At 38.9% G+C, this 27,024-nt stretch overlaps 1 protein-coding gene across 4 annotated transcripts; it reads left to right on the forward strand.

Moving 5' to 3' along the window:
• Window positions 1-873: 873 nt before the first annotated feature.
• LOC145479034 (uncharacterized) lies at window positions 874-26,750 on the forward strand. Of its 4 annotated transcripts, XM_081457279.1 has the most exons (17): window positions 874-1,007; window positions 4,615-4,690; window positions 11,735-11,783; window positions 12,332-13,008; window positions 13,366-13,569; window positions 14,471-14,518; window positions 14,594-14,684; window positions 15,651-15,799; window positions 16,971-17,068; window positions 17,658-17,745; window positions 18,691-18,840; window positions 21,174-21,310; window positions 21,917-22,010; window positions 22,694-22,738; window positions 23,061-23,135; window positions 23,909-23,956; window positions 24,210-26,750. In XM_081457279.1, the coding sequence occupies exons 1-17, from the start codon at window positions 1,005-1,007 to the stop codon at window positions 24,314-24,316; spliced, it is 2,139 nt and encodes a 712-aa protein (XP_081313405.1). In that variant the 5' UTR covers window positions 874-1,004; the 3' UTR covers window positions 24,317-26,750. The 4 variants fall into 4 exon arrangements, 2 of the variants coding, with proteins under 2 accessions (XP_081313405.1, XP_081313404.1); XR_014048364.1 differs by lacking the exon at window positions 24,210-26,750 and having other exon boundaries at window positions 22,694-23,135; window positions 23,909-23,931; XR_014048365.1 differs by lacking the exons at window positions 874-1,007; window positions 24,210-26,750 and adding an exon at window positions 2,462-2,999 and having other exon boundaries at window positions 22,694-23,135; window positions 23,909-23,931.
• Window positions 26,751-27,024: the final 274 nt, after the last annotated feature.

A 27,024-nucleotide genomic window follows, 5' to 3' on the forward strand; every position in this document is an offset into this window, starting at 1 on the left:
GAGTCACCAAGGAGACCAAACAAAGATATGGCGAAGGCTTCTTCTGAACTTTTCACTGAAAACCACTCGAACGGGACGTGCTCTCCGTTTTCCCGCCATAAGTCGCCGATTTTAACGCGACTAATTTCGCTTGGAAATTCCTCAAAAAACTTTCCTTTAACAAACTGACCGACTTTTCGGCCCGCAAGTTCACTAGACAAAGGGTACCATCTTTTCCTCTGGCTAAGACAAGAGCCATAAATACGTTGGAGAGAAAAATCTCTCGTCTCCTTCGCAGGCGCGCCATTGTGTTGGCGCGCGAGACGCAAATAATTTGTCTTTCCCGCAAAATTCATCTCGATGCCAAACAAGGTAATTCAGTAATCTATTAACCATCCTCTTCTGGCTTTCATCTGATATTTCACATAACCTGATACCAAGAAATGACACATGCCGATCGGCCCAAGGAGATTATTTTTAATCTGCTTTGCGCCGTTGTTGACATAATTTTCTATCCCTAATGTAATTACTACGTTACGTCACAGACGTCGCGCTGGGAGATTCCCGCTGACTCCTGAGAAGGGTTAAGCTCCTCATGCAAGCGCCTATGGTAAGCAAACGTTTTCAACATAGCACGATTTCCATTGACTAGTTCTGATGCTAACATTGCTTACCTGCACTTGAGGCTTGGTAAATAATTGGTCTAGATATTACACTAGCACCTCCTTGAAAAGGTTCGTTTGATTCTCATGATGAGTGCAGAAATCGGTCGAGAAACGACAACCTACTCTCCATTCGCAACGAAAAATGTGTCCGCCATTGCTCCGGCTGAGACGACATATGATTGGTCGAATACTGTCTCGTGAACCGTGTCCAACACCGCCTGCTAGTCCCCCGCAACAAAATATAAAGCTTGTAAATGCAGATTAAACTCAAATAACAGATCAACGAGAGACACATTAGAACGTTATCCAGCATTTGCAGCATTAGCCGTTTGCTCTCGTACATCAGTCACACAGGCTCACATGGTAAGATTTTGAAATTTGTATCGCAAGATTTCTCATAACGTAGTTAAGTATCTTGAGTCGTTGATCAGCCTCTCACAGGTAAGAACATTTGCGGGAATAATTTGGACAGAACAGGATGAAAGTTTACACTCGTCGTGTATTTTATTCGAACGAGACGATATCTGCTGATTCTTGTAAACTACTCGGAAACAAATTGGTTTGTTTTCCACCTCTTTAGATGAGGAATTACACGAAGTAAGCGACATTTCTGCGTGTAAGAGAGGCATATTGGTCGTCAACCTCTTCAAGGAAATTCCTTTATCACGTGCTGAAAGTAGAAAACGTAAAATAGCTCGAGATGACAAGAGTTCGAGATAATTAATGACTAACAAACGACATCCAATGAGAAATTGTTTGAGTTCGAGATAGAGACAAGCTGGATAGAAACGAGTTCCAAGTTGCGAGAATAAACTGCACTAACAAAGTAAGTCATAACATTGAAGATTTGTTGATGTCCGAATACGAAACAAAACCGAGAAAGTTTCTGTTGGTCGTGGAAATGACCTTAACAGCGGTCATCATTGCACGTGACCATGAGAGCAGAAAGTCGGAAAGTCTAGTCGTTGTCGCGGATATAGTCATGATAAGAGTTGTACCATTTTATGGACAAATGCACCGTCTCAAGAAAATATTTGCGTAGACACCCAAGCTACTCCAGTGCTTTGGGCGAAGAGGCGGAGATGATTGACTGCCTTTAAAACTCAACTTTTTTTTCAGATTTTTTTTCTCTGGATGTAGCGTGGGATTAAAAATCGCGGTTAAACTGTTTACACAGGAGGGGTCACATGGAATGCTAGATTCGACAGCCTTTTCTAAACAAGTGAAGACTGCACGGAATTCAGACAATTTTAAAATAAGAAAGCTTTTGGGCAGCACACAGCAACAACTAATAATCTTGTACAACTGAGCTTATTAATCGACCGGTTTCGTTGAATCCGTGAGCCCCGCTTACATTGCACATTTTCTAGCGCAGGATTTTAATCATCCCCTGCACGTATTTCTTGACCTTGATTCCTGTTTCGTCTCGTGATATTATCAGCGGTATGACCTCAAGTTATTTCAATGAAAAGTCTTCGGGCGAAATTTCACCATCTAAAAGAAAATAATTACCTTGAAGAGAATGATGATCACAATCTAGTCTCGGTCGCTCCTCGGGGAAATGGTCAGAACCTAACAACTATCTCTCTCACATGCATGAATTTTTCTTAGCATTTTGCGGTGTAGCCATCTAGCCATACATAAGCCAAAATTGCAGACGGTCAACTTGATTGAAGTGTTAAGACAAAAGACCACCTAAAATAGATGCGACGCATTGTCTTTTAGGTAATAATAAGAACTAGTCTACGAATGTAAATATTTGAAGGTTTTGTAATGACTAAGGAAAAATTTGACTTATTTTCAACAAACGGCTTAAAATGTCATGAGATATAAGTTCACTCACTATATTAGAAACAGTTGTTCACAAGGTTGTATTACTGATCATTAGTGAAACTCATGAAATTTAACATGTAAAATAATGGCCAGACGCAATTAATTTTGCTGTCCTCAAACTTAAAATCATGTCACCAGAGTGTCAATGAATAGACACAAATGTATTCACAGTGGTAAGTTATAAAAAAATTAACTTGTAGTGCGTTCATCAACCCTGTTAGGGTCACGACATCACGATTTAATCAATGAAAGTGAACATTGTCAATCAACCTTTTCTTTGAGAGTTCCGAAACGCCGAAATGTAACGTAAAGCTCATCGATTTAGAAGGCTTATCCTGTCAGTCATCTTGAAGAAAATCAAATATTTGCGCCAGATACATATTTTACCCGGAATTGTTATTTTGCTTGCAAACAAAATGCTGGGTGCAAATTAATTTCTCCACCATCCAAAGAATTTCCACGCTGCTCCCAAACCTGTTCGTTGCTGAGTAAAGTCCAATACACGAGTAAACTCAATAACAGGTCAGTTTGCATTGTTTTCGTTCTCGTGTGCATGCAGTAACTCGATCAAGTCAATACTTCATTCCATTTGTATAGCAAGCGAATTTGCCAAGTGGCAAGTTATGAACGAGCCAGCGCCTCTAACTGCTCTTAAAACCATTAGTTCGCAAGGATTGAAGGTTACTGAAAGATCGCCTTGGGGCATGAACATTTCTGTAAGTCTGCTTGCACAGAAGGAGCGAACCCTTTCACTTAATCTTGCATGTTCTTGTGATAATTGCTTAGTGGGTTTACATGCTGCATAGTGCATAGTATTTCTCCTGATATTTTAAGGTGGCTGAACACAGTTTTTGATACCTGTGTTTCATTCACCATTTTCTCTAAAACCCTTAATCCCTGGGTCGCCAAAAATGGCAGCAAGCTAACAACACAAACTTTGGTTTTTTGATGGTTAAGTTGACGTAATGTGCCGTTGCCATGGCAACATGAATAAATATAAACATGCCTTTAAAATCGGTTTTGTTTATTTGTAGAAAATCTGTTCATTGGCTTTGCTTTATAATTTGCATGCAACAAGCTTGTAGCGATTCTCGTAAGTTAAAGCCATTTTGCTAATAATTTAACAGAGAGATCTTTAATTATCCGTTGTTGAAGGTTCACTGGAATATCTAGAATTTCCTTTGTTAAAGTTCAATTATTTTCAATACTCTAGTTACTTATTTCCTAAAGTATTTTCGTGCCAAATTTCGGGAAATTCTGATGAGTGGTTCTCGAGAAATAAGCATATTTCTGAGAGTGCAATTTTTCATTCAATCGCAATTTTTTGACTTACTACGCATACGCTGCATTTAACTGGGTTCTTTCGGTAACAAAGAAAAAGCTGAGAATTGCTGGGTTCTTTGCCTCGTTACCTTTTCTAACATATCTTTGTAATAAAAGACTAAAGCCATCAATACACTGCGTTCAATTATAGAGAAAAATAGCACAGATAGTGCGGGTGTTGAGTAAGTAAAATGATCGCTCTATTGACGGCATACTTGTTTTTCGCAATCCTTGTGCGCGCGCTGAATTGCATCAGCAAAAGCGCGCGCGAAAACTGTGTTCGGCCACCTTAATATTAAGCCTAGATTCGAAAGTTACTGTCTTGTGGTAAATTAAGCGATTTTTAATCACCTTCTTCAAGCAAGATCTTTGATCGCGAATATTTTTTTTAAAATTACTATGTCCGTGACATAACAATTACAGCGAGCTGCGTGGCAACATTGGAATGCTTGCAATGAAAATTACACTGCGACCCTCGGCAGCGGAATATTGTTACACCATGAAATTACCAAAACTATAACTGATTGAAAACCATTTTAATAAGAAACTGAAAGCTTTTCAAATCTCTTTAAAGTTATCTATGGAAATACTCATGGAAAAATTGAGTCACATGTGATATCATGAAAGGTATCAAAACGACGACTTTAATTCGTGGTTTATCTGATCGTTGCCTGAGGTGCTTTGCGACTGAGTGTCACGTTCGCTTTGTAGTCTCGCAGCACTTGTTTATACACTATTAGAGCTTTCTTTAGTTTGACTGCATGGTGTCGTTTTGTTATTGTTAAGTTGTTTATTGTGTCACCCCAAATTACAGATTTCTATGGAATACTGGAGGCCATTTTTCGTCGTGTTCTTTTGCATCTTCGGTTATGCTTTATGTACTCCTGAGGGTAAGTACACGCCTTGTTGTTTTGTTTTGAATTTGTTTAATTTTGATACTGTTTTCTCAAACGTAGGAGAAAATCGATCCTTGAAGATCAAATAATCATATTCTTTAATTAGGATGTTTACTTTTAAGACCGAGTTTACCAGAGGACCAGGCAGGGGTGATACATGCCATCTCTCCTTTTTGGATGAAACTTTGCCAGATTAAAGGTACTACCAAACAACTCTAAAAGACAAAGGGGGCCGGCTTTGTGATTTTTCCCTTAGGAGTTAGACCACCCCCCCCCCCTCGTTTTTTGCCCCAAATCCTCAAAATGTCACTAAAATAAACATCAAATTTAACCCTTTGAATACCAAACTTTCGCCCAAAAATACCGTTTTTAGCCGTTTAGTCAGGTTTTTTAGCCGCCATGACACTAAATAAGCCTAAGTTTTGCTAAAAAAAGCTTTTTTTTACTAAAAGGAGAGATTTTCAGAGGATTAGGTACAAAATTGAGCAAAACTTCAATTACGGGCATGCGCATAAGCCAAAATTTGGACTTTTTTTGCCATTAACTGTTCTCAATTTCGTTTGTTGGCCCTTTCCTTTCTGTTTTTCTCTGCCCTTTTACACTGGCTACCTTTTGAATTGTATGTTCTTTCTGGCTGCAGTGAAAAGTTCGATGTTAATTACGGGCGAAGCCTAGAAATGGATCTTGATCAATCATGAGCGTTGTGGACCATTTTACCACCGTTTTTTTTTGCACCAAAACTGATAACCTTGTTTTTCAATTTGCGACGTCGCAATGTCGTCGATATCTAAACCTGACCATTGTGCGGAAAGGGCTAGCCTAGCAATACTATCTGCTTATCAAGAATATCTGATGACATTTAAATTGATGACGTCACAAGTGGTACAAAGAGCACGACCATTAATTACGCATATATGCGTAGTTGGTATTCAAAGGGTTAAACACCGCTCCTGCTTACAGACTACATTGCATTTTATTGGTATTTCACACAAATAAAGATTGGACCTATATTAGTTCACACGACGAATTTCAAGTCATTTGAAGTGACAGGTGCCAATCAAGGAATGTCATTTCCTACCCATGTCACGCAACATTTAACTATAAGGCAAATTAGCTGAAATTCTGACTCAAATATTGCTTAAGTCCAACTTTCTAAATCAAAACTAACTTCATCACAGTTTAGATTCACCCTTGGCCTGATGAAATCAAGAATAAAATTTTTGGCATCTGTTATTTTTTGGTAACAAAAGCTGTTCAAACAACATGACAAGAGGCTAGTTTTAACAAAGAGACAAGGGCGAAATCTAAAAATATTAGATATTATAGAGTCAGTTTATCAAAGTTATTTCTATGTTAATGTCATTAACAAAGTCTTATTTTGGGCAGTGGAAGCTCAATGAATGCAAAACTCTTTGCAATATCCCTTAACCCTCGCACGTGCAAGGCGGAGGGTGGGGTGGATGCCATCCCCCTAAGGAGGTAATTTCAAAATTTTGAAAAGACGATTTACTCTAAGGGGCTGAAACTTTCATTAGCTGTTCATTCATCCTTCGCGGATATTTTGATATGTCAATTGTGTGTCCATCATTTTTTATGTTTCCATAGCAACCATTAGTTTCATGTAGGTTTGGCCAAAAATCAACTTTTTTGACATAATTCTGTATTTTTTCCAGTTTTCTTCATCAAATTCCAAAAATTCACCAATTTGTACATTTCATAAGCATTCTGGCTTGATTTTGTATCAATTTCCATTATTTCTTGACTTTTTAAGAAAAAAGTAAAATCCAAGATGGCGGATCCACGATGGCGGGTCAAAAGACGTCATTTGACATTACGACATCACAGCCATTGAATATGGTATCATTTTGTAGAACAAGCTCAGGTTTATCCAATCAATGTAAGTTTAGTACGCTGTGCATTAACAGAACAAAAACCAGAAGGGGTTCCTTCCATTTCCCCCTTATACGACGGTGGGGGCACGAGTTAGCTTGTACGTCCAAGGGTTAAATGACGATGCAAAACACCTAAATTCTATTCGTAAAATCTAAATATGGGAATGAACAGCCAGGATGTTTGAATTCTAAAACATTGACTAGTTAGATGAGAGTTTTTCTCGGCGTATCTTGCTTTTTAGATTACTGTTGAAACCCTGCTCAATCATCACAGGTCAAATATTTGATCTTACAATTGATTATTGTCAACTCTTACTTTACACTCAGCATACAAACTCATCAATCCTGAGAAGCATTCTTCGCTGAAATTATTGTTTGCCCTCATTCCGAGTTCAAAAGCCCCTTGAAATTGTCATTTTTCTGCATCAGGCATGCAAGTAAATCTTGGTAAACACGTACAGTTTGTATATAATACTTCAACTGTGAGATTGAGCTTTAGCTAGCTTTTATGAAAATGCGTTTTTCTTCTGAAAGTTCCTACACTGAATTAACTGCAGATAAAGGTTATACCTCAAAGATGTTAGCACAACACATTGTAAATGATTGCATGTCTGCGAGTAAGAAGATGTCTGAAAAAATTGCAATTCTGAGGGAAAATTGAGCCTCGAGAAGATCTAGTAGCCGAAATTATCTGAAACCTAGCGTCCAAGCGAGCACACATGACAACATACAAGGCACCAGTGTCTTAGGTTTAACAAGGTTTGGCCCAGTTGAACTTTTTAAATTTTTCTAGGCACTCAATAAGCTTGAGTGGCTCTTGGCTATCGTTTTCTTTTCTGTTCAGTAACCTCCTGAGTATATCCATAGCTCCATGGCGCTGTGAAATAAGTGATTTGTTTTTTCTGGTCACAAGACTATGTTACATATTCTATATGGTGGATGGTAAAGTAGCTGGCAAGTAGTACTGTCTTCGTACTGCAAGCCTGGTCAAGATCTCTTCTGCTTCATCTCGAGACGGATTCAGATACGCCTGGTGTATGGCTAGTCTGCCACTTCTGTACATTACAGACAACATGTTGAAGTACTGGGCTATTTGGTCTGCAGCAAGCTACTCTTCTTTGCTGGATCTTTTCCTACCACTACTGTCTTGCACAGTCTCATCTTACTGCACTCAATCACTACACTTTCGTCCTGTCCCCTCACCTTCCAAGAATGTTCTTTTCGGGTTCCTCTTCGTGATGTTTTCAGACCCATCCCTTTGAGATTTCTCACATGGATCATGATTACTAAAGGACGTTTGGGATTTCAACCCATTTTATCTTGATGCTGTCTTTGTCGTTTCCCTCTCTAACTTCATTACGTGTTTGCCCGCATCCAAGTGTCTCCGCAGAATGCAAAAGACTGCTATGCTTTTATGAATCCCTCTTCAGGGTAGGAGGAATACACTCTTGTAGCTTTAACAACTTGGGACTCTTCTTCAATAGATTGCAAGGTCTTAGACCATAGTTAATAGAGGGGAATGGTTATGAAACCCGACAAACATCAAAGGAGCAAACAAAGATGCCAAGATTTGTGTTGGAAGGTTCACGACCGTGCAAAATCTTTTTTTGCACTCATACGCTATGCATGAATTACGTAACCAAAACGTTTCTATTGGTCAGTTACTCGGTCAGTAGTATACAACAATTGTGTTTTGCGCACGGTCAAGGCCAAAAAAGAGAAAAAAAACATACAACAAAGAACTTTGTTGAGTTTCATAATAATCCCCTTCTATTAACTATGCCTGGACTGAGGCTGTTGGAGCTGACACTTGTCAAACCCCTGGCTGTAAAAGTGGCAGTCTCTCTTGCAGTACATTTGAGGGCTGCTCTATGCATAAGTCTGTAGGCCCTTGAGGTCTTTCAAATCCATTCCTCATGTGCAGGTGTAAAACGTTTACCAGGGCCCATATCATAAGCCTTCTACACTTTCAAACCTCCGGACTTGAAGCTAAAAAATTTTAGAGACAGATTCCGAACATTGTGTGCTTCAAGGTCTGGCCTGACTCTTGAGTCTTAACAATATTATTGATGCCTGACACCCTTTAACCCGCCATAGGATATCATTAGCCCTTTTAATGTCGTGGCCTTCATTTATGTTACAACGCACATGGCTCTGCACTGTGGCAATTTCTCTGTCACAGAGGTCCTTTCCAGCCTGTGGATCACTGAAATCATATCTGACGATCTTAATGCCTGTGCACTCTCTAAGGCTGGGAAGTGAGTGGATGAAATGAGAACAAAGGTAACATCCGGTATTGTCGAGCTTTTCTTTCAAAAAAGTTACAATTGAGCAAAACATCGAAGCCATTTTTATCATTGGAGTGTGCACATCTATAAATAGAGATTGAAATTCCTTACGCAGTGGGAATAAATAATAAATAATAACAACAATAAATTTAAATAAATATAATATATAATAACAATAACAACAACAAACTATTAATTATTACTTAGTGATATTATTTGCTGCTGATCAAGGTCTTTGGTTCTTGTTCTCATGCTTTCAAAACTATATGCACAATGTTTATCTTTATACTAATTAAGATTTACTTGCCTGCCTGATACAGCAAAGTAAAAAAATCATAGATGTTTTTCAACTCGATTCGCATGAAATGAATATTCATTGGGTGAGCTCATGAGTTAATATATGAGGGCAAAAAATAATGTCAGCAAAGAATACCTCTCGGGATTGATCAGTTTGTATGCCAAGTGTAAAGTAAGAGTTGACAATAATCAGTTGCAACATCAAGCATGTGACCAGCCCATGATGCTCGAGCAGGGTTTCAAGGGTAATCTAAAAAGTGAGATTTGCCCAGAAAAACTCTCATCTAACTAGTCAATTTTTTAGAATGTAAACATCACGGCCCTTTATTCCCATATTTAAATTGTACAAATAGAATTGAGGTGTTTTGCACTATTACTTTAACCCTCGGATGTACAAGCTAACTAGTACACCCACCGTGGTATAAGGGGGAAATAGATAAAACCCTCTTGGTTTGCGCTCTGTTTAGGCACAGCGAAATAAATTTACATTGATTAGATAGCCCTGAGCTTGTTCCACAAAATGATACCATAATTTTGTTGGTGGTGACGTCATATAATGCCAAATGACGTCATTTGATCCGCCATCGTGGATCCGCCATCTTGGATTTTACTTTTTTCTTAAAAAGTCAAGAAATAATGGAAATTGATACAAAATCAAGCCAGAATGCTTATGAAATGTACAAATTGGTGAATTTTTGGAATTTGATGAAGAAAACTGGAAAAAATACAGAATTATGTCAAAAAAGTTGATTTTTGGCCAAACCTACATGAAACTAATGGTTGCTATGGAAACATAAAAAATGATGGACACACAATTGACATATCAAAATATCCGCGAAGGGTGAATGAACAGCTAATGAAAGTTTCAGCCCCTTAGAGTAAATCGTCTTTTCAAAATTTTGAAAATACCTTCTTAGGGGGATGGCATCCACCCCACCCTCCGCCTTGCACGTGCGAGGGTTAAGGGATATTGCAAAGAGTTTTGCATTCATTGAGCTTCCACTGCCCAAAATAATATTCAAAGACTTTGTTAATGACATTAACATAGAAATAACTTTGATAAACTGACTCTATAATATCTAATATTTTTAGATTTCGCCCTTGTCTCTTTGTTAAAACTAGCCTCTTGTCATGTTGTTTGAACAGCTTTTGTTACCAAAAAATAACAGATGCCAAAAGTTTTATTCTTGATTTCATCAGGCCACACTGTGATGAAATTAGTTTTGATTTAGAAAGTTGGACTTAAGCAATATTTGAGTCAGAATTTCAGCTAATTTGCCTTATAGCTAAATGTTGCGTGACATGGGTAGGAAATGACATTCCTTGATTGGCACCTGTCACTTCAAATGACTTGAAATTCGTGGTGTGAACTAAGATAGGTCCAATCTTTATTTGTGTGAAATACCAATAAAATGCAATGTAGTCTGTAAGCAGGAGCGGTGTTTAAATTTGATGCTTATTTTAGTGACATTTTGGGGATTTGGGGCAAAAAACCAGGGGGGGGGGGGTGGTCTAACTCCTAAGGGAAAAATCACAAAGCCGGTCCACTTTGTCTTTTAGAGTTGTTGGGTAGTACCTTTAATCTGGCAAAGTTTCATCCAAAAAGGAAAGATGGCATGTATCACTCCTGCCTGGTCCTCTGGTAAACCCGGTCTTAAGTGTTTCTGTCAAGGAGGCTGTTGGAATCAAGCACTATATCCCAGTAGTCATTGTCAACTACGTAGCAACTGCAACAGAAAATGTTTTGTTGTTGTTGTTGTTGTTGCTGTTGTTTTGATATCATAATTTATTCACAATTTTACAATACTCAACTTACCTACAAAAAAAGCATTATCTACAATTTACAATTACTAACAACATTGCTTACAATACTAACACTACTTATAGTACTAACACTGATTACTAATTAACAATGCCATACTCATTACATACACTGAATATCTTGTAACGATACTTAACTCTACTTACATTTACAATACTAACAATAATACTTCTAATAAGGGCAAAACTTAAAATAATACCACTAACAAAAATACTATTACACTACTACAGGTCTACTACACGAAAGAAAGTGTGCTGTGAACTGTGCAAGCTTCTTTTAATTGTACCACGATGCACCATTTGCGCCTTTAATTTGTGCGTTTTATTTTTTAGTTCACTGGAAAAACTTTCTCAATTTTTCTCTGTTGACTGCTGAGAGAGTTTTTACACAAGCCGATCGCACAACATAGACATAAATCGTGAACAAGTTCAACTTATTAACACGTATTTCTGCGACGGTACTGAAAGTACTGAGACACAAAAGTAACAACGTACGTGATGTACGTAGCTCCAGAGATTCCATCTGCAATAAATGCTACTGCTCTTAGCCAATTAAAATTAACTACTTTATTGCTGGGTGTATTTTTAATACTTCTGTAATCCAAACGTACTCCAGCAGATAAAAATGTACCGTTGGAATGTTCTAACCATCGTCCAAGGGAGGTAAACTTTGTAAGCGTGTGGGTTTTGAATTATTATTTGATTTAATCATTTTTTTATTATTATTATTATTTTTTTAGCAAAAACAAAGCTGGGAGCTCATGATGAGGAAGATATTTCTTTGAACAGGTATGTTCACCACACCACACGGGATAACTAGGTCTGGCCCTGTAGAAGAGAAGTTATTAGCCAAACAATTTGCCCTGGATTGTAGTTGGTTAATTTATATAGATTCCTCTACAGTAGTGGTGTATTATCGAGTAGTTGATAGCAGCTGACTCTGTTGTCCAAAGACGGAATACTAGAATACTACATTTCAAATTGCGTATAAAATGGGCATCTTCATATAAAACCCCGGCCTAACAATCGCAATATTGTTGGGCGCAACATGTTGCGCGCGTTTGACCACCCTGTTGCGACGTGTTGCGACGTGTTGCGACGTGTTGCGACATGTTAGGAGTTTGAAAATGGTCATATTTGAGCCAACAACACCCAAAAAGTCGCAACACGTCGCAACAAGGTGGTCAAACGTGGGCAACATGTTGCGCGCAACAATGTTACGTTGAAATGTTGTGATCATTTGGCCAGGGCTAACTATCAAAACATTTTTTTTCAATTGTCATAAATACGTGATTTTTTTTTTTTTTTTTTTTTTTTTTTTTTTTTTTTTTTTTTAGAGGCAAGCGATCTATATCAATCGTATACGACATCTACACGCTGGATCACTTCATTGAGGTTGTGGAAAAGATTGAACGCCATACGACTACCGATGGCGATACCATCAACGAGATCGCAAACTACATCCGTATTCTTGGTTTCAACGCTGATTTGTGGAACATACTGTGTGGCCAGTCAGATCCTTTACCTGTTGGTATTCTGAACTCAGAAGAAAAACGCGTTCTCACTAACATGGTTCAATACAGCTATGATGACAACTCCCAGCGGGAAATGGGCGTAGTGTTGACACCTGACGGAGAAACCATAGCAATGGGTCGTGTCATGATGGGTATTTGCGCAGGCCTGAATCGTGATGATAGCCTCTCCCTCACGCAATGGACAGCCGGTGCTCCATTACGTGTCGACAATTTGTTTACCGCTACCATTGCTTACAACCTCGCGCGAAGCACTTTGTATAAAGAAAATGGAGACACGTCAACTTTATTCGGTCCTTCTGGATATTGGAACCCAAACACTCAATGCCCCGCTTCGTATCGCTTAGCTGGAGCCGTGTCCAAGGCTACTGATGCAGAAATACTAGGTGACATTGACGGATTCCTTCTAGGGCATGGCATCCCCAAGTGGAAGAAGAAAGGAGTGCGACTTGGTCAGTTGCTGAGGATGTACTATGGATCAGGTATCTATGACTGAAAATGTAAACGCTAGATTAAACGGCAAGAGGGCGCATCAGGTTGTGCTTATTCAAACGCCTCTCGTCTCCCGCACTTAACTCGTCAGTTAGGTTCGGCGCATAAGTGAAATGACGTTTGGAGCGGGGCCTAAGTCATAAGATAAATTATTAGCTTATTCGCTCTTGTAGCTGGTAGTGAACTAGTTTATAGACCTTTGACGTCCAAGTAATTCCTCTAGAAAAGTGTTTAGCTCATCCTTCTGTTTACCAATAAGACAACGTAGAGCGTTTTCATAAGTTCTTGAAATGACTTGTCATTGTCTTAGTCTTTTGATAGCTCTATGATTTGCTTTGTGTTAACAGGTATCCTGTATGACACATCATATGCCAGATGCAGGAGAAACTCCAAATTTAGAAACTTGGTTGACATAGAAATACTTCTGGAGCAGATCGAAGGATTCGCTTATGCCTACTATGACAAAAACTCCGCGCAGTTGCCTAATGTAAAGAAAGGCAAGATCGTGGACCTATCCAGAAACGTAAACGACCAGTTTTTTACATACTTGGGTGAGTTATCCTTTCTAGGTTCTTTTTTCTTTTTGCCCAATTGAAGTTGACAGGTTAATAGGTAATAGCCCTTCCTAAAACTCAATGCGTCCTTATCAAAGCTGTAACAAACTTCTTGAATTTCAGATCAATTCGTTAGCAGGCCCGATGTTTATACCTAATCGTACCACAAAGAACTCTAATCGAACCACGATATATACCACGAAGAACTCTGTCGGTTTTCGTTTAACCCACGGTTGTCTTTCCCTCAACATTTTTTTATAACCCATATGGTAACAACTTTCGAGATCATCCGATTTGTTGATCTTTCAACTTAGTTACTGTACTTAGCTATTTTGAATTTAAGAACTGGTTCATGCTTAGCGAGCGTGCGGTTATCGAGTTGCTTAAAGCGTGGCTGAGAACAGTTCTACAAAGTGTTTGCGAAGTGGTAGTGTTTATGATGCAGTGTTTTAATACTTTGTTCTGATAAGTTAATTAATAATGGTAATAGCACTGAGTGGAGTCTGATTCGGTCTGAAATCATGTGAGTGATTAACAAAAGGGGGCAAACGCTAGCGTAAGTCCGATTAGTTGAATCACGAGTATGATTACAACAGAATTGGGAACGCGAAGTCCTGTTCCCAATCAATCAAACAAAATGTGAGGATCATATAACCATCGGTTAAACGTCTTGATAAAAATTACAAACTTTAACTGTTGAGTGTGTTTCGACCAATATGCCAAAGGAATCTATTCAAGTACATCTGTAGAAGAAAGGGCGCGCCCAAAATGGCGTGTACTATCCAATTACAGCAGGACGCGTACACTGTCCTATTTAGGCTAAAATAGGGCCTGTCGATAGCCAATCAGATTCAGGAATTTTTCTGATAGTTTTGATTATTTCTGGACTCATTTGCAGATGTGGTCACTGGGAATACTTCGTGCATTACTGACGAAAATAATGAAGGTTAGAAACGTCATTTTCTTGATTCACTCTTTTTACTGTATTTAGCATCCAACGTTTCACTGTTATTTGTTTCAGACTGTGAACTTCCAGCTAACATTGTGTTCGTTATGGACGAGTCGGGAAGTATTAAAGAGGATAACCATAAAAAAGAAGTCAAGTTCGTAAGGTTGGTCTATATATTTTAAATCTGCCTCCATCGCTTAGCAACATTTTTGAAAGATTATCTTGCACAGTCCCTCTCGTGTAAATTTTTAGAAAACAGCCCTAAGGAAATACGCGCGCTGATTGGTTAAAAATCATTTTTCTATAACTCGATAGAACCAGCACGAGCTGTTGACGTGATGATGGCGCGAGCAAAGAGAATTTACATTTTGATGATCAAAGTAAACAAGTTTTTTCCCTTTTTTCGTCGCGGTGTTTTCCAAAAGAAATAGAAAACATGTTCTCCGTGTTTCTATCGAGTTATAGAAACACTCGTGACAGTTTGGCAGAACTCGAAAAGGCTGTGGCAACACTCGCCTACTGCTCGTGTTCCCACAGCATTTCTCGTTTCTCCCACACTTCCACTCGTGTTTCTATAACTCGATAGAAACATGGTACATGTTTTCTATTTGTTAAATATTGATGGTCGACGCCATAAGAAATTTCCAGGCAACAAAAACAATCGAATGTTTGCTGTGACGTCACTAATGACCACACATGCGTAGTGGATGACAGTTCTTTGAGGTGTCATTAGCCCTTTTCACGGCTAGATTTTCTGATTACTTGTGTTACAATGTAATACAACGTGGCCGATACTACAAAACTACCTGAAATTGCCTCACAACTGAGATGCTTGATTATAGTGTGAAGCAAATTAGAAAAGATAAACGCCAAAAGGGTTATTGAGGAAGCAAAATTTTACTTTATTAACATTACTATTGTGTACCACTTCTCCAACACAGACTAAATCATTTCAATTTGTGAATCGTGTCCCACACAACCTTCATTTTAACATTAAAAGAACGTTAATGGATGAACATTCTCTGGTGAGAAAAAAACTGGAGGTGAAAGCAAATGTCAACGACGAATTCAATAAAAAAAAGTATCTTTCTTATTGTGTACTGACTAACACCATTTTTTATTCCCTCAGGGAGATTATTCAAACGTTTGACATTTCTCCTTTACAAGCTCGCGTGGCCATTGTCGAATTCTCCGACTCTGTTTCTCTGTCAGTCGCTCTTGACAACTATGGCTCCAAAACGAGGCTGATGTGTGCAGTCGATGAAATTCAATATAAAGGTATGGACTCATTAATTTAAAGTCAAACCAAGTGAAGCGTACCCCTCAAGATTACATTAATGAATTGATTATTGAATATTGAACCCGCGAGTCGTTTCAAGAATGCAATAATGAGTTGATTAATCGAATATTGAACCCGCGAGTCGTTCCAAGAATACGGCTTCAATATACGGGTTCAATATTCAAAAAATTCAATTCATTATTGCCCTTTTAAACGACTAGCGGGTTCAGTATTAGTAGTAGTAATCTTTAATGAGAATAACAAATCAAATAATCAACTCATTATTGCATTCTTGAAACAACTAGCGGGCTCAATATTCAAAAAATCAATTCATTAATGTAGTCTTGAGAGGTACTCTTCACTTGGTTTGTCTGTAACTTAGACAACTTCAATTCCGCTAGGCCTGCACCTATCTACTCCCATCTCGTTTCTTTTACGTCATTTAAAATCCTTAAGAATAACCAAAACCCTGGCCGCGCAATTGAGTGTACTGAAGAGGCTCAGAAAAGGCTGCCAGTGATAATCAAGAAACAAAAAAGTGTCTTTGAACCGATTTCATTTTGAAATATAGGAACACTTTAAAATTCTCACGTACCTTTCACGTGATGCCAGACATCAATCAACAATCAATGAGCCAAATCGGAGTTTCAAGAATTAGCGCAGTGCACATGCGTTTTTATCGCTAATTTATTCTCTTCTTTGCTTACTTACTTTGCTACTTCAGTCTCTAAAAATCTTGACCTTAACCTTAAAAATCTCTGAAAGCCAATCCTAAACTCACCACAAATTTCATGTCAAGTAGTTCTGTTCAATGGCATAATTACAGTGGAATCCCGATTTTTCGAACCTCCAAGGGAAACGAAAATTCCTTCGAAAAATTGGATAGTTCGAGAAATCGGGAGTAAAATTCAGTGTTCGACCGAGGAGAGGGAAACGACTTTTGGTTCGAGTTATCGGGAGGTTCGAAAAAATGAGGGTTCGAGAAATCGGGATTCCACCGTATTGGCACAATGCAAACCAATGAAGACTTTTACTTCCCCGTATTGTAAGCCGTCATTTCCCACCCCAGCCACCCCCTCCATTGCACTTCTCGCTGCCGCTCCAATCCCTCCTCTGTCTCCTCTTTCTCAGTTCAAGTTAGGTGTTATTCACATTTTGATTTTATTCTAGGGGGTTACACTTACACTGCTGAAGCTCTGAACGTTGTTCACTACAATGTGTTGATACCCGCAGTGGACAATCCAGTGACCGATACACAAACAGTTCAGGTACCACCTCACTTTGATTCCTTTAACATCCACCATTCAAAAATACCATAGGTAAGGTAAAGGTTAAGTCTGCATACGAGCCAAGTGGCCCATCAGGCCGGCGCTTATCTCCGGTTTCAGTAGCATGAAGCGACCAGGAGAATTTCTACTCCCCCCTGGATGGGATGCTAGTCCTTCGCAGGGTTACCCCAGCAATAAAGTTCACTGGTGCCTATTTATACACTTGAGTGAAGAGAGGCACTTCAAGAATTAAGTGTTTTGCCCGATAACAACACAATGTCCCCAGCCAGGGTTCGAACCCGGACCACTCGATCCGGAGGCGGGCGCACAATACTATAATCTTAATATATAAGGAACCTGTTTCCTGACATGGAGCCTCAGACGATTTTAACGACAGAAATCACTGCAGGGCTCAGTAGAATGATTATCATTGAGTTTCTTAGTTTTGCGTTCGCTACTGTTCTTACGTATCTAGTTCTACTCTTTGGGTATATTATACCTTTCGGGGATTTTTAGTATTGTAGGTTTTATTTTGAGACATAGAATATTGACAGTTCGTCCAACTTACATATTTTTTTGTGCGTTTTAGATAGTCATTGTACTCACAGATGGAAAATCGAACGACAGGCAATTAAGTTTGGAGAAAGTCGTAAAGAAATTAAAGTCAGACATAAGCGGTAATTCTGTTTTGTGTTGTCTTGACTATTTAATAGTGAAATATTTATTTCTTACTTGCACCTAGCGCTTAGTTTCATGCTTTTTTGTCTAATTGGGTAGATGTGATTGCTTTATTTCCGCTTCATTGGCAAGTCGTCGAAACACACACACCAGAACTGCGAACGTTATCACGTTACTGTAACAGCAGTTGTCACAACATTTGTCAAGTATAAATGGATACAGATTGTGAAATAAAAGGCAGAACGAGTAGCAGTGATCTCTATGCGTTACGCAAGTTCTGGCGATCGTGTCGCTCAGATAATTTTCAGAACACGAATGCTTCTTGTTCCGCAGACTGATAGTCTTCTTGAGGTCGTCACGCAACGCTTCCTGAGAGGTAGCGTTGCGTGATGACCCCAAACGACGGCTGCAAAAGAGACTTTATCCCCCGGCGGGGGCGCAGGGGGTACACCGTGAAAAATTGGGCGGTGTGCGGCCCGCTACCCAAAAGCCTTACCCTATTTATGACCAAAATCTACGATATTCCCTACCCTATTTATGACCATAAATTCGAAACCCTATTTATGACCTGACCCTTAAATCAAACCCTTGTTTCAGACCTGCGTTACAATTAGTTCTCCAGTTCAGACCAATGTTAAATTACAGTACACATGATTTGTGAAGGGATTTTGCTGATTTTCTTTTCGATAATGACAAAAAAGTAGCTTCTTCTTAAAAATATACCCATATCAAGGCTGGAGTGTAAAATCCAAACCCTATTTATGACCAAAATGGCTAAAATCAGCTAAAATCGATTCCCTATTTATGACCAACATGGCTGAAAAACCATACCCTTTGGGGCTGCACATACCTTTATAGCCCATATAAGGGAGTAACCCCCCCCCCCGGGACTTTATCAAACTAAATCTAGTCTTTCGAAGTAATTTCATTGCTTGCTATTTCAGATCTGACTATGATTGCGGTGGGAGTCGCGAAGTACTCACTTTCAGAATTGAAGTTGATTGCTACTGACAAAAAGAGGCATGTATTCACCGCCAAAAACTTTGATAAGCTTCTTGAGCTGGTTACTTCTTTAAGAAGAAAAGCCTGTAAGGGTGAGTTCACTTGTATCAGTTAAGGTGGCCGAACACAGTTTTCGCGCGCGCTTTTGCTGATGCAATTCAGCGCGTGCACAAGTATCGCAAAAAACAAACATGCCGTCAACAGAGCAATTATTTTATTTACTCAACACCCGCCGTGTCTGTGCTATTTTTCTCTATAATTGAACGCAGCGTATTGATGGCTTTAGTCTTTTATTACAAAGATATGTTAGAAAAGGTAACGATGCAAAGAACCCAGCAATTCTCAGCTTTTTCTTTCTTACCGAAAGAACCCAGTTAAATGCAGCGCATGCGCAGTTGCTCGAAAAATTGAGACCGATTGCTTTTGCAGAAACTTGCGGATTTCTGACGATCCAGTCGTTAGAATTTCAAGAAATTTGGCGAAAAAATAGTTCAGAAACCACGTGAATGATCTATCGCAAAAAATCTGAATTTTGACATAGGGAATTTTTAATAATACAGAACATGCGGTGAAAACGATTTACGGCGAATTACGAAAATCGCCTATGTCAAAATTTTATTAGAACAGTGTTGACAGAAGGGATTTAATGTCAATTCGTATTGGGCAAAAGATGAAAAACATCTAACGACTGGATTTTTTTTAAATAAACAAAAACCATTTTTTAAGCCTTGTTTTTAACCAGCCCCGTTGCCATGGCAACAGCACACACCTTAGCCAAAATGCGAGAATAAACTTTTCTGTGGTTAACCTTGACTCTTGCAAAAAACGAGCGCCAAAGCATAAATAGCTTAAAAGTAATGGTGAATTAGGCATAGGCTCTTGAAAACTGTGTTCGGCCACCTTAAACAATTCCGCTAAAGTATTCACTTTCAGAATTGAAGTTGATTGCTGCTGACAAAAGAGGCATGTATTCACCACCAAAAACTTTGATAAGCTTCTTGAGCCGGTTACTTCACTAAGAAGAAAAGCCCGTAAGGGTGAGTTCACTTGTATCTGTTAAACAATTCCGCTAAAGGTTATTCACAATTTGAAGCAACTCAAACAGTATCCTTAAACCCGCTGCCAACTGCTTCACAACTAGCTGGTACAGACTTCGTATTGACCGTAGCACAAAGTTCATACGTTTGACTAAGTCTTTCCAGTTTGTACTGAGTTACACTTCAGCAGGTTAGCTCTCACTCTTATTGCCCATCCTTACTACAAACCTAATTTATTTTGCGCCAAATATGCACCAACCGTGCGCTCCAAGGAAGACATGCCAACACATATAGGATACCGGGAATAGCGTTACATAGACATAACAGAACGGTCTTTAGTGAGTTTTATCTCCGAAACAGGGACAGCCATTTGCGTTCCTAAAAGATCTAAAAAGTCGACGGAACATGGGAAGGTTTGGGTGTCGTGATCGTCGAATCCCTGGTCAAATTCTGAAGACTGGCCCTCCCATATAGACCTTTTTCATAAATGGCTGCCAATTTAAAATTCTTTTCTATGTATTTAAATTAGCCTCACTAAACTCGTTTGGGAGTAAAAATTCTTTTGAATTATCAACTCAAGAATGAGGTTAGTCAGGCTAATTTTAATACTTACAAAAGAATTTATAACTGGCAGCCATTTATGAAAAGGGTCTATTCAGAGCCAGTTACTGAAAGAAAAATACTTTTCGATGGTCATTTTTGAAGTATCACCATCATGTTCATTTTGCCGCGTTTTTGGTGGAAGCGTGTTAAAATCATGACTAAATACCTTTGCTCATACAAGAGATGCTCCTAAAACACCGAAATCCAGATATTAAGAGAATTGTCGAAGAGAATTTCAGTTTTGATATTACAACCTTGTCCATGTTAGCCTGCGTAGCAAGCGTTTCCCAAAAACTACACGAATTGAACGAAACTGCAAGCGAATGCGAAAAATAAGGAGCAGGGGAGGCGGTGATTCCTTTTCTCCCCACCCCTTCCCCCTTCTCACTCACCCCCTCCCCACTTCTCCCCAATTTTTTGCTCACCCTAGGCGCGCTCCTTCATCCGCCCGCTTGCTTGCTCGCTTGTTCGATAAGGAAAGACGGCTGCAATGCAGGTTATGTCCATGTTTAATCCAATACTAGACCACTATTTCCATGTTCTCATCAATGAAAATATGTCTTTTAGAATTATTCTCATGGTTGTGCCTCTATATATTGATACTGTCAACTCTCACAAAACTCCCATCTAGCTTACAGAGAGAGCTGTCATTAGATTTCACTGACGAATTCTGTTCAGGAGCTTTCAAGTTTCGCGGATGATTTGGAGGTGTCAGAGTCCTTTTAGATTTAATTCTTGAGTCAACAAGTTCCGACAAAGTGTTAACGCTTGACATGTCTTTGCAGCACCAGTTTACATGGGCTTGAACTTTACCCACGCAGGGGACACAACGGAGGTTGTGGCTTATGTTTCTCCCAACAAAGCACGATTTTTCACGTTATCCGCAGAGCACTTCTTTGGAGTCGGGGATATCTATATTGATGTAAGAACTGTATCTGTTTTATGTGTTAAACATCATTAGTTGTGGAATGGAATTGTTGCCCGAAATAGAAAAAATGCGTTACGATTAGCAACACTACCAATTGTTAGATCGGGGGGGGGGGGGGGGGACTCCCATATAAAAAAAGACGTGGGTGCTCTTGGAAATTTTGAAAAAAAACCTTAAGAGTACCAAGATTCTGTTTTGTGGGCGTGGCTTAAAATGGTCTCCACCCATAAGAGGAACCAATTCTAAAACAATACGTTATCTCCTGTCATATTTGTTTCGGTTTAATCATTATACCCTAAAAGGTACCGTGAAATCTCCCCCCCGCCTCAACACCCTAAGAGGTATCAAAACCACTTTTATAACCCTTAAAAGGTACGACGAGCACCCCCCGTCCTTTTTATATGTGAGTCTCTCCCCCCCCTTCCGGGGGGAGTTTAGATCATTGACGTTAAAAAGCGAACTTTTATGACAGTTTGAAGGTATGAAATATGAAAAGGCTTTTTCTTTTTCTCCATTGAAATTTGCTTAAATTTCTAAACTTTCAAACCACTAGTAATTGTCAATCGTCCAACATCTTATACCCTTCATTATTTATTACAGATTATACCAGAGTACGGTTCAGTATCGGTGTACGCGTCAAGAATAACCGACACTCCGGGCCCTGAGAATTACTCTCAAAAAGTTGGACCGGCAGGTATGTCAATGAAGTTTTCTTGGCGTATTCCTACGTTTCCAGGACGCTTTCCCAGCAAACGCGTCGTGTATGGTGCTCGGTACTTGCGATTTGACTCCTATCTACTGGTATTAGACTGTCTTGACCTCAATAAACAAAAACTTCATTGTATGGCTAGAGGATTTCTCTCACTGTGTTTCTGCAAAGCTTGACCTGCATGTCTTGGTCACCAGTTCAGACGCCTATAAATCCTAGCAGTGTACAAAATGGCCGTTACATTTTTGAACCTAATTAATTGACCCAGCTCCCCTGGGTCTCCTGTGCCTCATAGGAAGAGGGTCCGACTTGTGCAACAGGCCATTCGGTTTCTGTACATGAGGAGAACTCGTTATTCAGTTTTGCTAAAAGCCAGTAATAATAATAATATCTTTCTCCTAAAGGATAATAATTTACACTTTCACGTATTCTGGTGCCTAATAAGTCTTAACACACATTTCATCGCTGCTCATTAAATTCTTACATTGGAAATCTTGCACTGGCATCTTTAAGACCTATTTGAATGCCGGGTTTTAATTTTGCGCCTTCAACAACCAGATGTTGTTGTTGTTGTTGTTGTTGTTGTTTGTTTGTTTGTTTGTTTTGAACTTTATCTTCTGAGTAATTGCCATCTTAAGTTTTTTTTTTTTTTTCATTATTTTCTTAAGGCGAAGGAGATAACATGCAGATACAATTTACGAACCTTTGTGCCGGTAGGAAGTGCAAATTATTCTATTTTCCTTTTTGTTTCGTTTGTTTCCTTGTCCCTTTCTTTCTGTCTTTCTTTCTTTCTGTTATTGGGGCGAAGAATATTGTTCGTTATACCGAGGACTTGGCTACGAAGAGATTAGTTCAATCGAGGTTCCACTGTAGTATATTTTCTTCTTTCCTATCTTTCTCACTTCCTTTCAATGTTTACTATATTTTTATTATCGTCATTATTTCTTGGTGTGACAATGGCTGCTAGCTCTATCGAAGTTTATTGTGGGCGAGTTTGATGTTGACTAATCTTGTTATACAATGCGCTACTCGCAGGTTACAACTCATCTGACACTTGTCCTTCAATCAACATTGGAATTTATGGAGAAGCCTCCCTCCTAACTTGCTCAGGTTTCTCAACTGTTCAATATGTTTACTCCTGTAAATAAGAAATGTGAATTTTTAAATCTATGTTTCGCCTGAAACGTAAGGAAAAACAATGTAGACATTAACGCCATGCGTGCTACCATTATCCAGCGCATTACATTTCTAATTTCCAACGTGGATGGTTATCGAGGTCTTTTTCTACGAATATTATTGGCTCTTCCATTTCCTTTAATCCATTAAGGGCTGTAGCATCCAAGCTGAAGCCTCGGATTTTTGAATGACTTGTTCAGTCGGAGAACGGTTTTAATAGTTTTCCTTTTTTTCAATCTATAACTAGGAATGTCTGAAACATACTGAACAAACAGATTACAAAGCCAAGAGAGGAAATACCTGTGCCCGATACCTTTCTCTTTTTCAAGCTCATTCTTCCTATAAGTTAGTTTTAGGCTAGTCGCCCAGTCGTTTGTTCATGTAAAACAATCCGTTAATACAATTACACTAAGATGTACGCTACTATTAATTTTAATCATAGCGAAATATAAAACCGTAGTGAATCTGATTAAGGTTTTCGATGATCGGCAAATAAAATCGAAATTAAGTATCATGCTGACATTTGGGTTGGTTATTTCTTTTTCTTATTCTCAAAAGTGTAACCTTATTCTCTAGTCATGCTGAAAATCAGTGCTGTGAAGTAAGAGATCACATTATCGGAACTAGATTTCACATGTCAGTTATTTGAGCAATACAATGTTGCTATTGTTACTTTATACTAATGTGTCTGCTGTTGTCTTACCTAGAACGAGATTGCAGTCTTCCCAATCAAATCAAGTTCAGGATAAAACGAGGTTAGTTTATCGCGTAGGATATGTGATCTGTCTTTAAATATTGGGTGCTATAATGACGGCCACAAACTCGACGAAATTCCGCTACAGACCAGTATCCTCCTTTGCGCTAGACAGTATTGCTCTCCATCTCCTCACAAGCCGTGTTGCCGAGTGCTAAAGCTAGGTCTCCCCGAAGTGTCCCGTGTGGCGAATAACATTTGTTACATTTCTCTAGAAATAAAAAATCAAACCTTTGTATCCTTTCTCCTGATAGGAACACCTGTGGTCAGCGGCACCGTTAAAAGCAGAGACCCTAATGTCGTTCTGCAGTTTGCGTTGCTCTTCAGCGTGGTTTTATTTGGTTTTTCAACTGTCAACTGATCATGGCTGTCTACGGAGTCCATTCTAGAAGTGATCAGAAGGCCATGGAATAATATTCTACCTTCTAGATTACAGTTTCCTGTTTTTATCGAGTCAGATGTGTATTCGAATTTTTAGACTAAACAAATGTTTTTAAATAGAAACCGCAAAACTTGAGTAACGTTTTGTGCGCTCAGGAGAAAAACGTAAAAAAATAAATCGTTGTTGCTATAGGGGGTGTACAACGTCCTTATTAAAAATATAAGCCTTGAACGAGCATGCCTTTTTGGGAGGACATGCTAATGTCCGACCTATGTAACTGAGAAGCGAAGCGGTCCTCAGGCAGGATGGATGGCTGTTCGAGCCGTGCAAAATGTTCTACAGAGGCTAGTGGGGTGGGGTAATTGTGTTGAAAAAATCATCCAAGCTGCTTTTAGACCCAAAAAGTTATTTACGAGCAAGTTGTTTTCGTGTTGCGTAGCTGTTTAACAACAAGTTCTTTTCGGGTGGTGTGGCTGTTTACCAGCTAGTTCTTTTCGTGTGGTGTAGCTGTTTACCAGCTAGTTCTTTGTGTGTGGCGTAGCTGTTTACCAGAACAAAACCTGAGTATATTTTCTTCTTCATCATAATTTGATTACAACATGCAAACACATTGCATCAGAGCGGGGATCGATACTCAAGTAGCACCTTACTCAAGTCAATATAGCTGACTTTGATCGCGTACTTGATCGCACAATTGTGTGACTTTGAGATAACCTTGGAGCATTTTTGAACAAACCTGAGGAAAATAATACCTAGTCTGCGTCGCAGATACCTATAACACAAACCGTACAGACTTGTTGTTGGCAAACATAGTGTTTATTGAGCTCTCAGGGAGTATCGAGGATGCTTCAAGGAAAAATTATGGTGTGCTATGCTGCTTTTGTTTTACTTCATATCGATTTAGTTAGCAGTATTGAAATGTGTGATTCGTTATTTCGAAATAAATCCTCTCTGGCTTACACAGATATTTTTTATGGTTTCTATAAAGCTTATATCCCTGAATTAAGACTTCGACTTGGCAGCGGTGTTGCCTGCGTTGAGACAAACCCAGCCCCAATTGTGACTGACTTTGATGTCAGTTTAACTATTTCTCCTCCTCACTCACAGAGAAGATTGTGTAGCAAACTCTCTAATTTACATTGTTTATCAACACCATAGGATGATTTCCAGTGCTGCTGCTATGGCTCAGATCTTACACAAAGGGGATTCTTTATACAGCTTGCTGTCAAAGTGCACTCGGCAAACGTTTTTGCTTCTATCTTCTATGTGAATTACCATAGAAAATGTCTGTATTTAACATTAATTTTAGTTTGCCCTTTAGTGAACGTTTGGCAGGAAATGTCAAAGCTCATTTGATATAAAAGAATTGTTAATAAATTGTAATGATTATAATTCACACCCTCTTTTATTCTGCTTGTAGGACACCGAAATGGTTACATGTTATTGACCTAGCCTACTTCACATTTTCGGCATAACAGACTTATCAGTGTAAACAAGTATAATTTGGCCAGATAAGGTTCCACAAGACAGTACATAATGACCTGAGTAGTAGAAATCATTCCATATTTGTACCGTCTGAGTTGTCATCTGAGCAAGTTTGCAATAAACGGTCTGTACTTGTTCTTTAATGACTCACTGTCTTCAAATAAATCCGTTTTAGTAGTTGGTTTTATATCTATATATGCATTGTTCATGTTTCAAATAAAATGACGAAGGATCACTGCAAAACTTATTACTGTTAATAAGGTAATATGCATGTATTGCACGTCCGACCATGTACGCACTGCGTACCTATTTTTTGCTTGGTCTGAGTAAATGCTTCATTGACTTTCTTAACAACTGCAAAACGAGCCTGTTGAAATTTCGTGGCGACAATGATTTTTCGCAAATTATGTCTACAACTCACGAAACTAGCAAGTGAAACTTGCCGAAATGCATACCATTACGTCTGAAGTGATGTAGTGCCTCTAGGTTTATAGCTTTCCTACAGAAAATGAAATTAATTAGAATTACGGTAACTAACCCAACACGGTGCTGGGAAACCCCGGGTGCGCAACACGTTCGTTATCCATCACAAAGCTTCGAATTGTCAATCACCAAACCCTTCCGTGCTTTACTCCAACATGAATAGAATTGGGTAATACATTGACCAATTGACCACAGTTATCAAGAACTATACGCCCATTAAGGTGCTACTTTACGTTTTATCAGTTTGGTCTGTAACTTGATTGCTATGCCGTAACATTATTATATGATCACGATAATCGTTACTGTTTTACTTTTAGTTTAATTTTAGTTTACAAAAGCTTTTGCAACACTGTATGTATTTATGGTCATGCAAATAAAGATTGTTGTTGTTGTTGTTGTTGTCGTTGTTGTTGTTGTTGTTGCTGTTGTTGTTGGGATTGTTGTTGTTGGGACAAGATTTGGGAGATCAGCTGATAGCAAACCTACCAACCAATATACCGGATATGGGCGATCTCACTGACCACAGTCAATAACAAGATTTGGGAGATCAGCTGATGACAAGCTTTGCTTTCTTTAGAAAAAAATAAATAAATAAACTTTGTTAAATAAAAGTTCAGTGTTTGTTTTGCATCTCTGTCTCTTTACATTTTATCAGTTTGGTCTTTAACTTGATTGCTATATCATATCATTATTATATGATCGCGACAATCGTCATTGTT

Source organism: Orbicella franksi, chromosome 2 (assembly GCF_964199315.1).
Source record: "Orbicella franksi chromosome 2, jaOrbFran1.1, whole genome shotgun sequence".
Lineage (NCBI taxonomy): Eukaryota > Metazoa > Cnidaria > Anthozoa > Scleractinia > Merulinidae > Orbicella > Orbicella franksi.

Bases quoted from the DNA above. Each gene is read 5' to 3' on its own strand.
- LOC145479034 (XM_081457278.1), top strand. The intron at 11,784-12,331 runs GTATGTTCACCA...TTTTTTTTTTAG, and splicing joins GAAGATATTTCTTTGAACAG to AGGCAAGCGATCTATATCAA. The intron at 17,746-18,690 runs GTAATTCTGTTT...TTGCTATTTCAG, and splicing joins ATTAAAGTCAGACATAAGCG to ATCTGACTATGATTGCGGTG.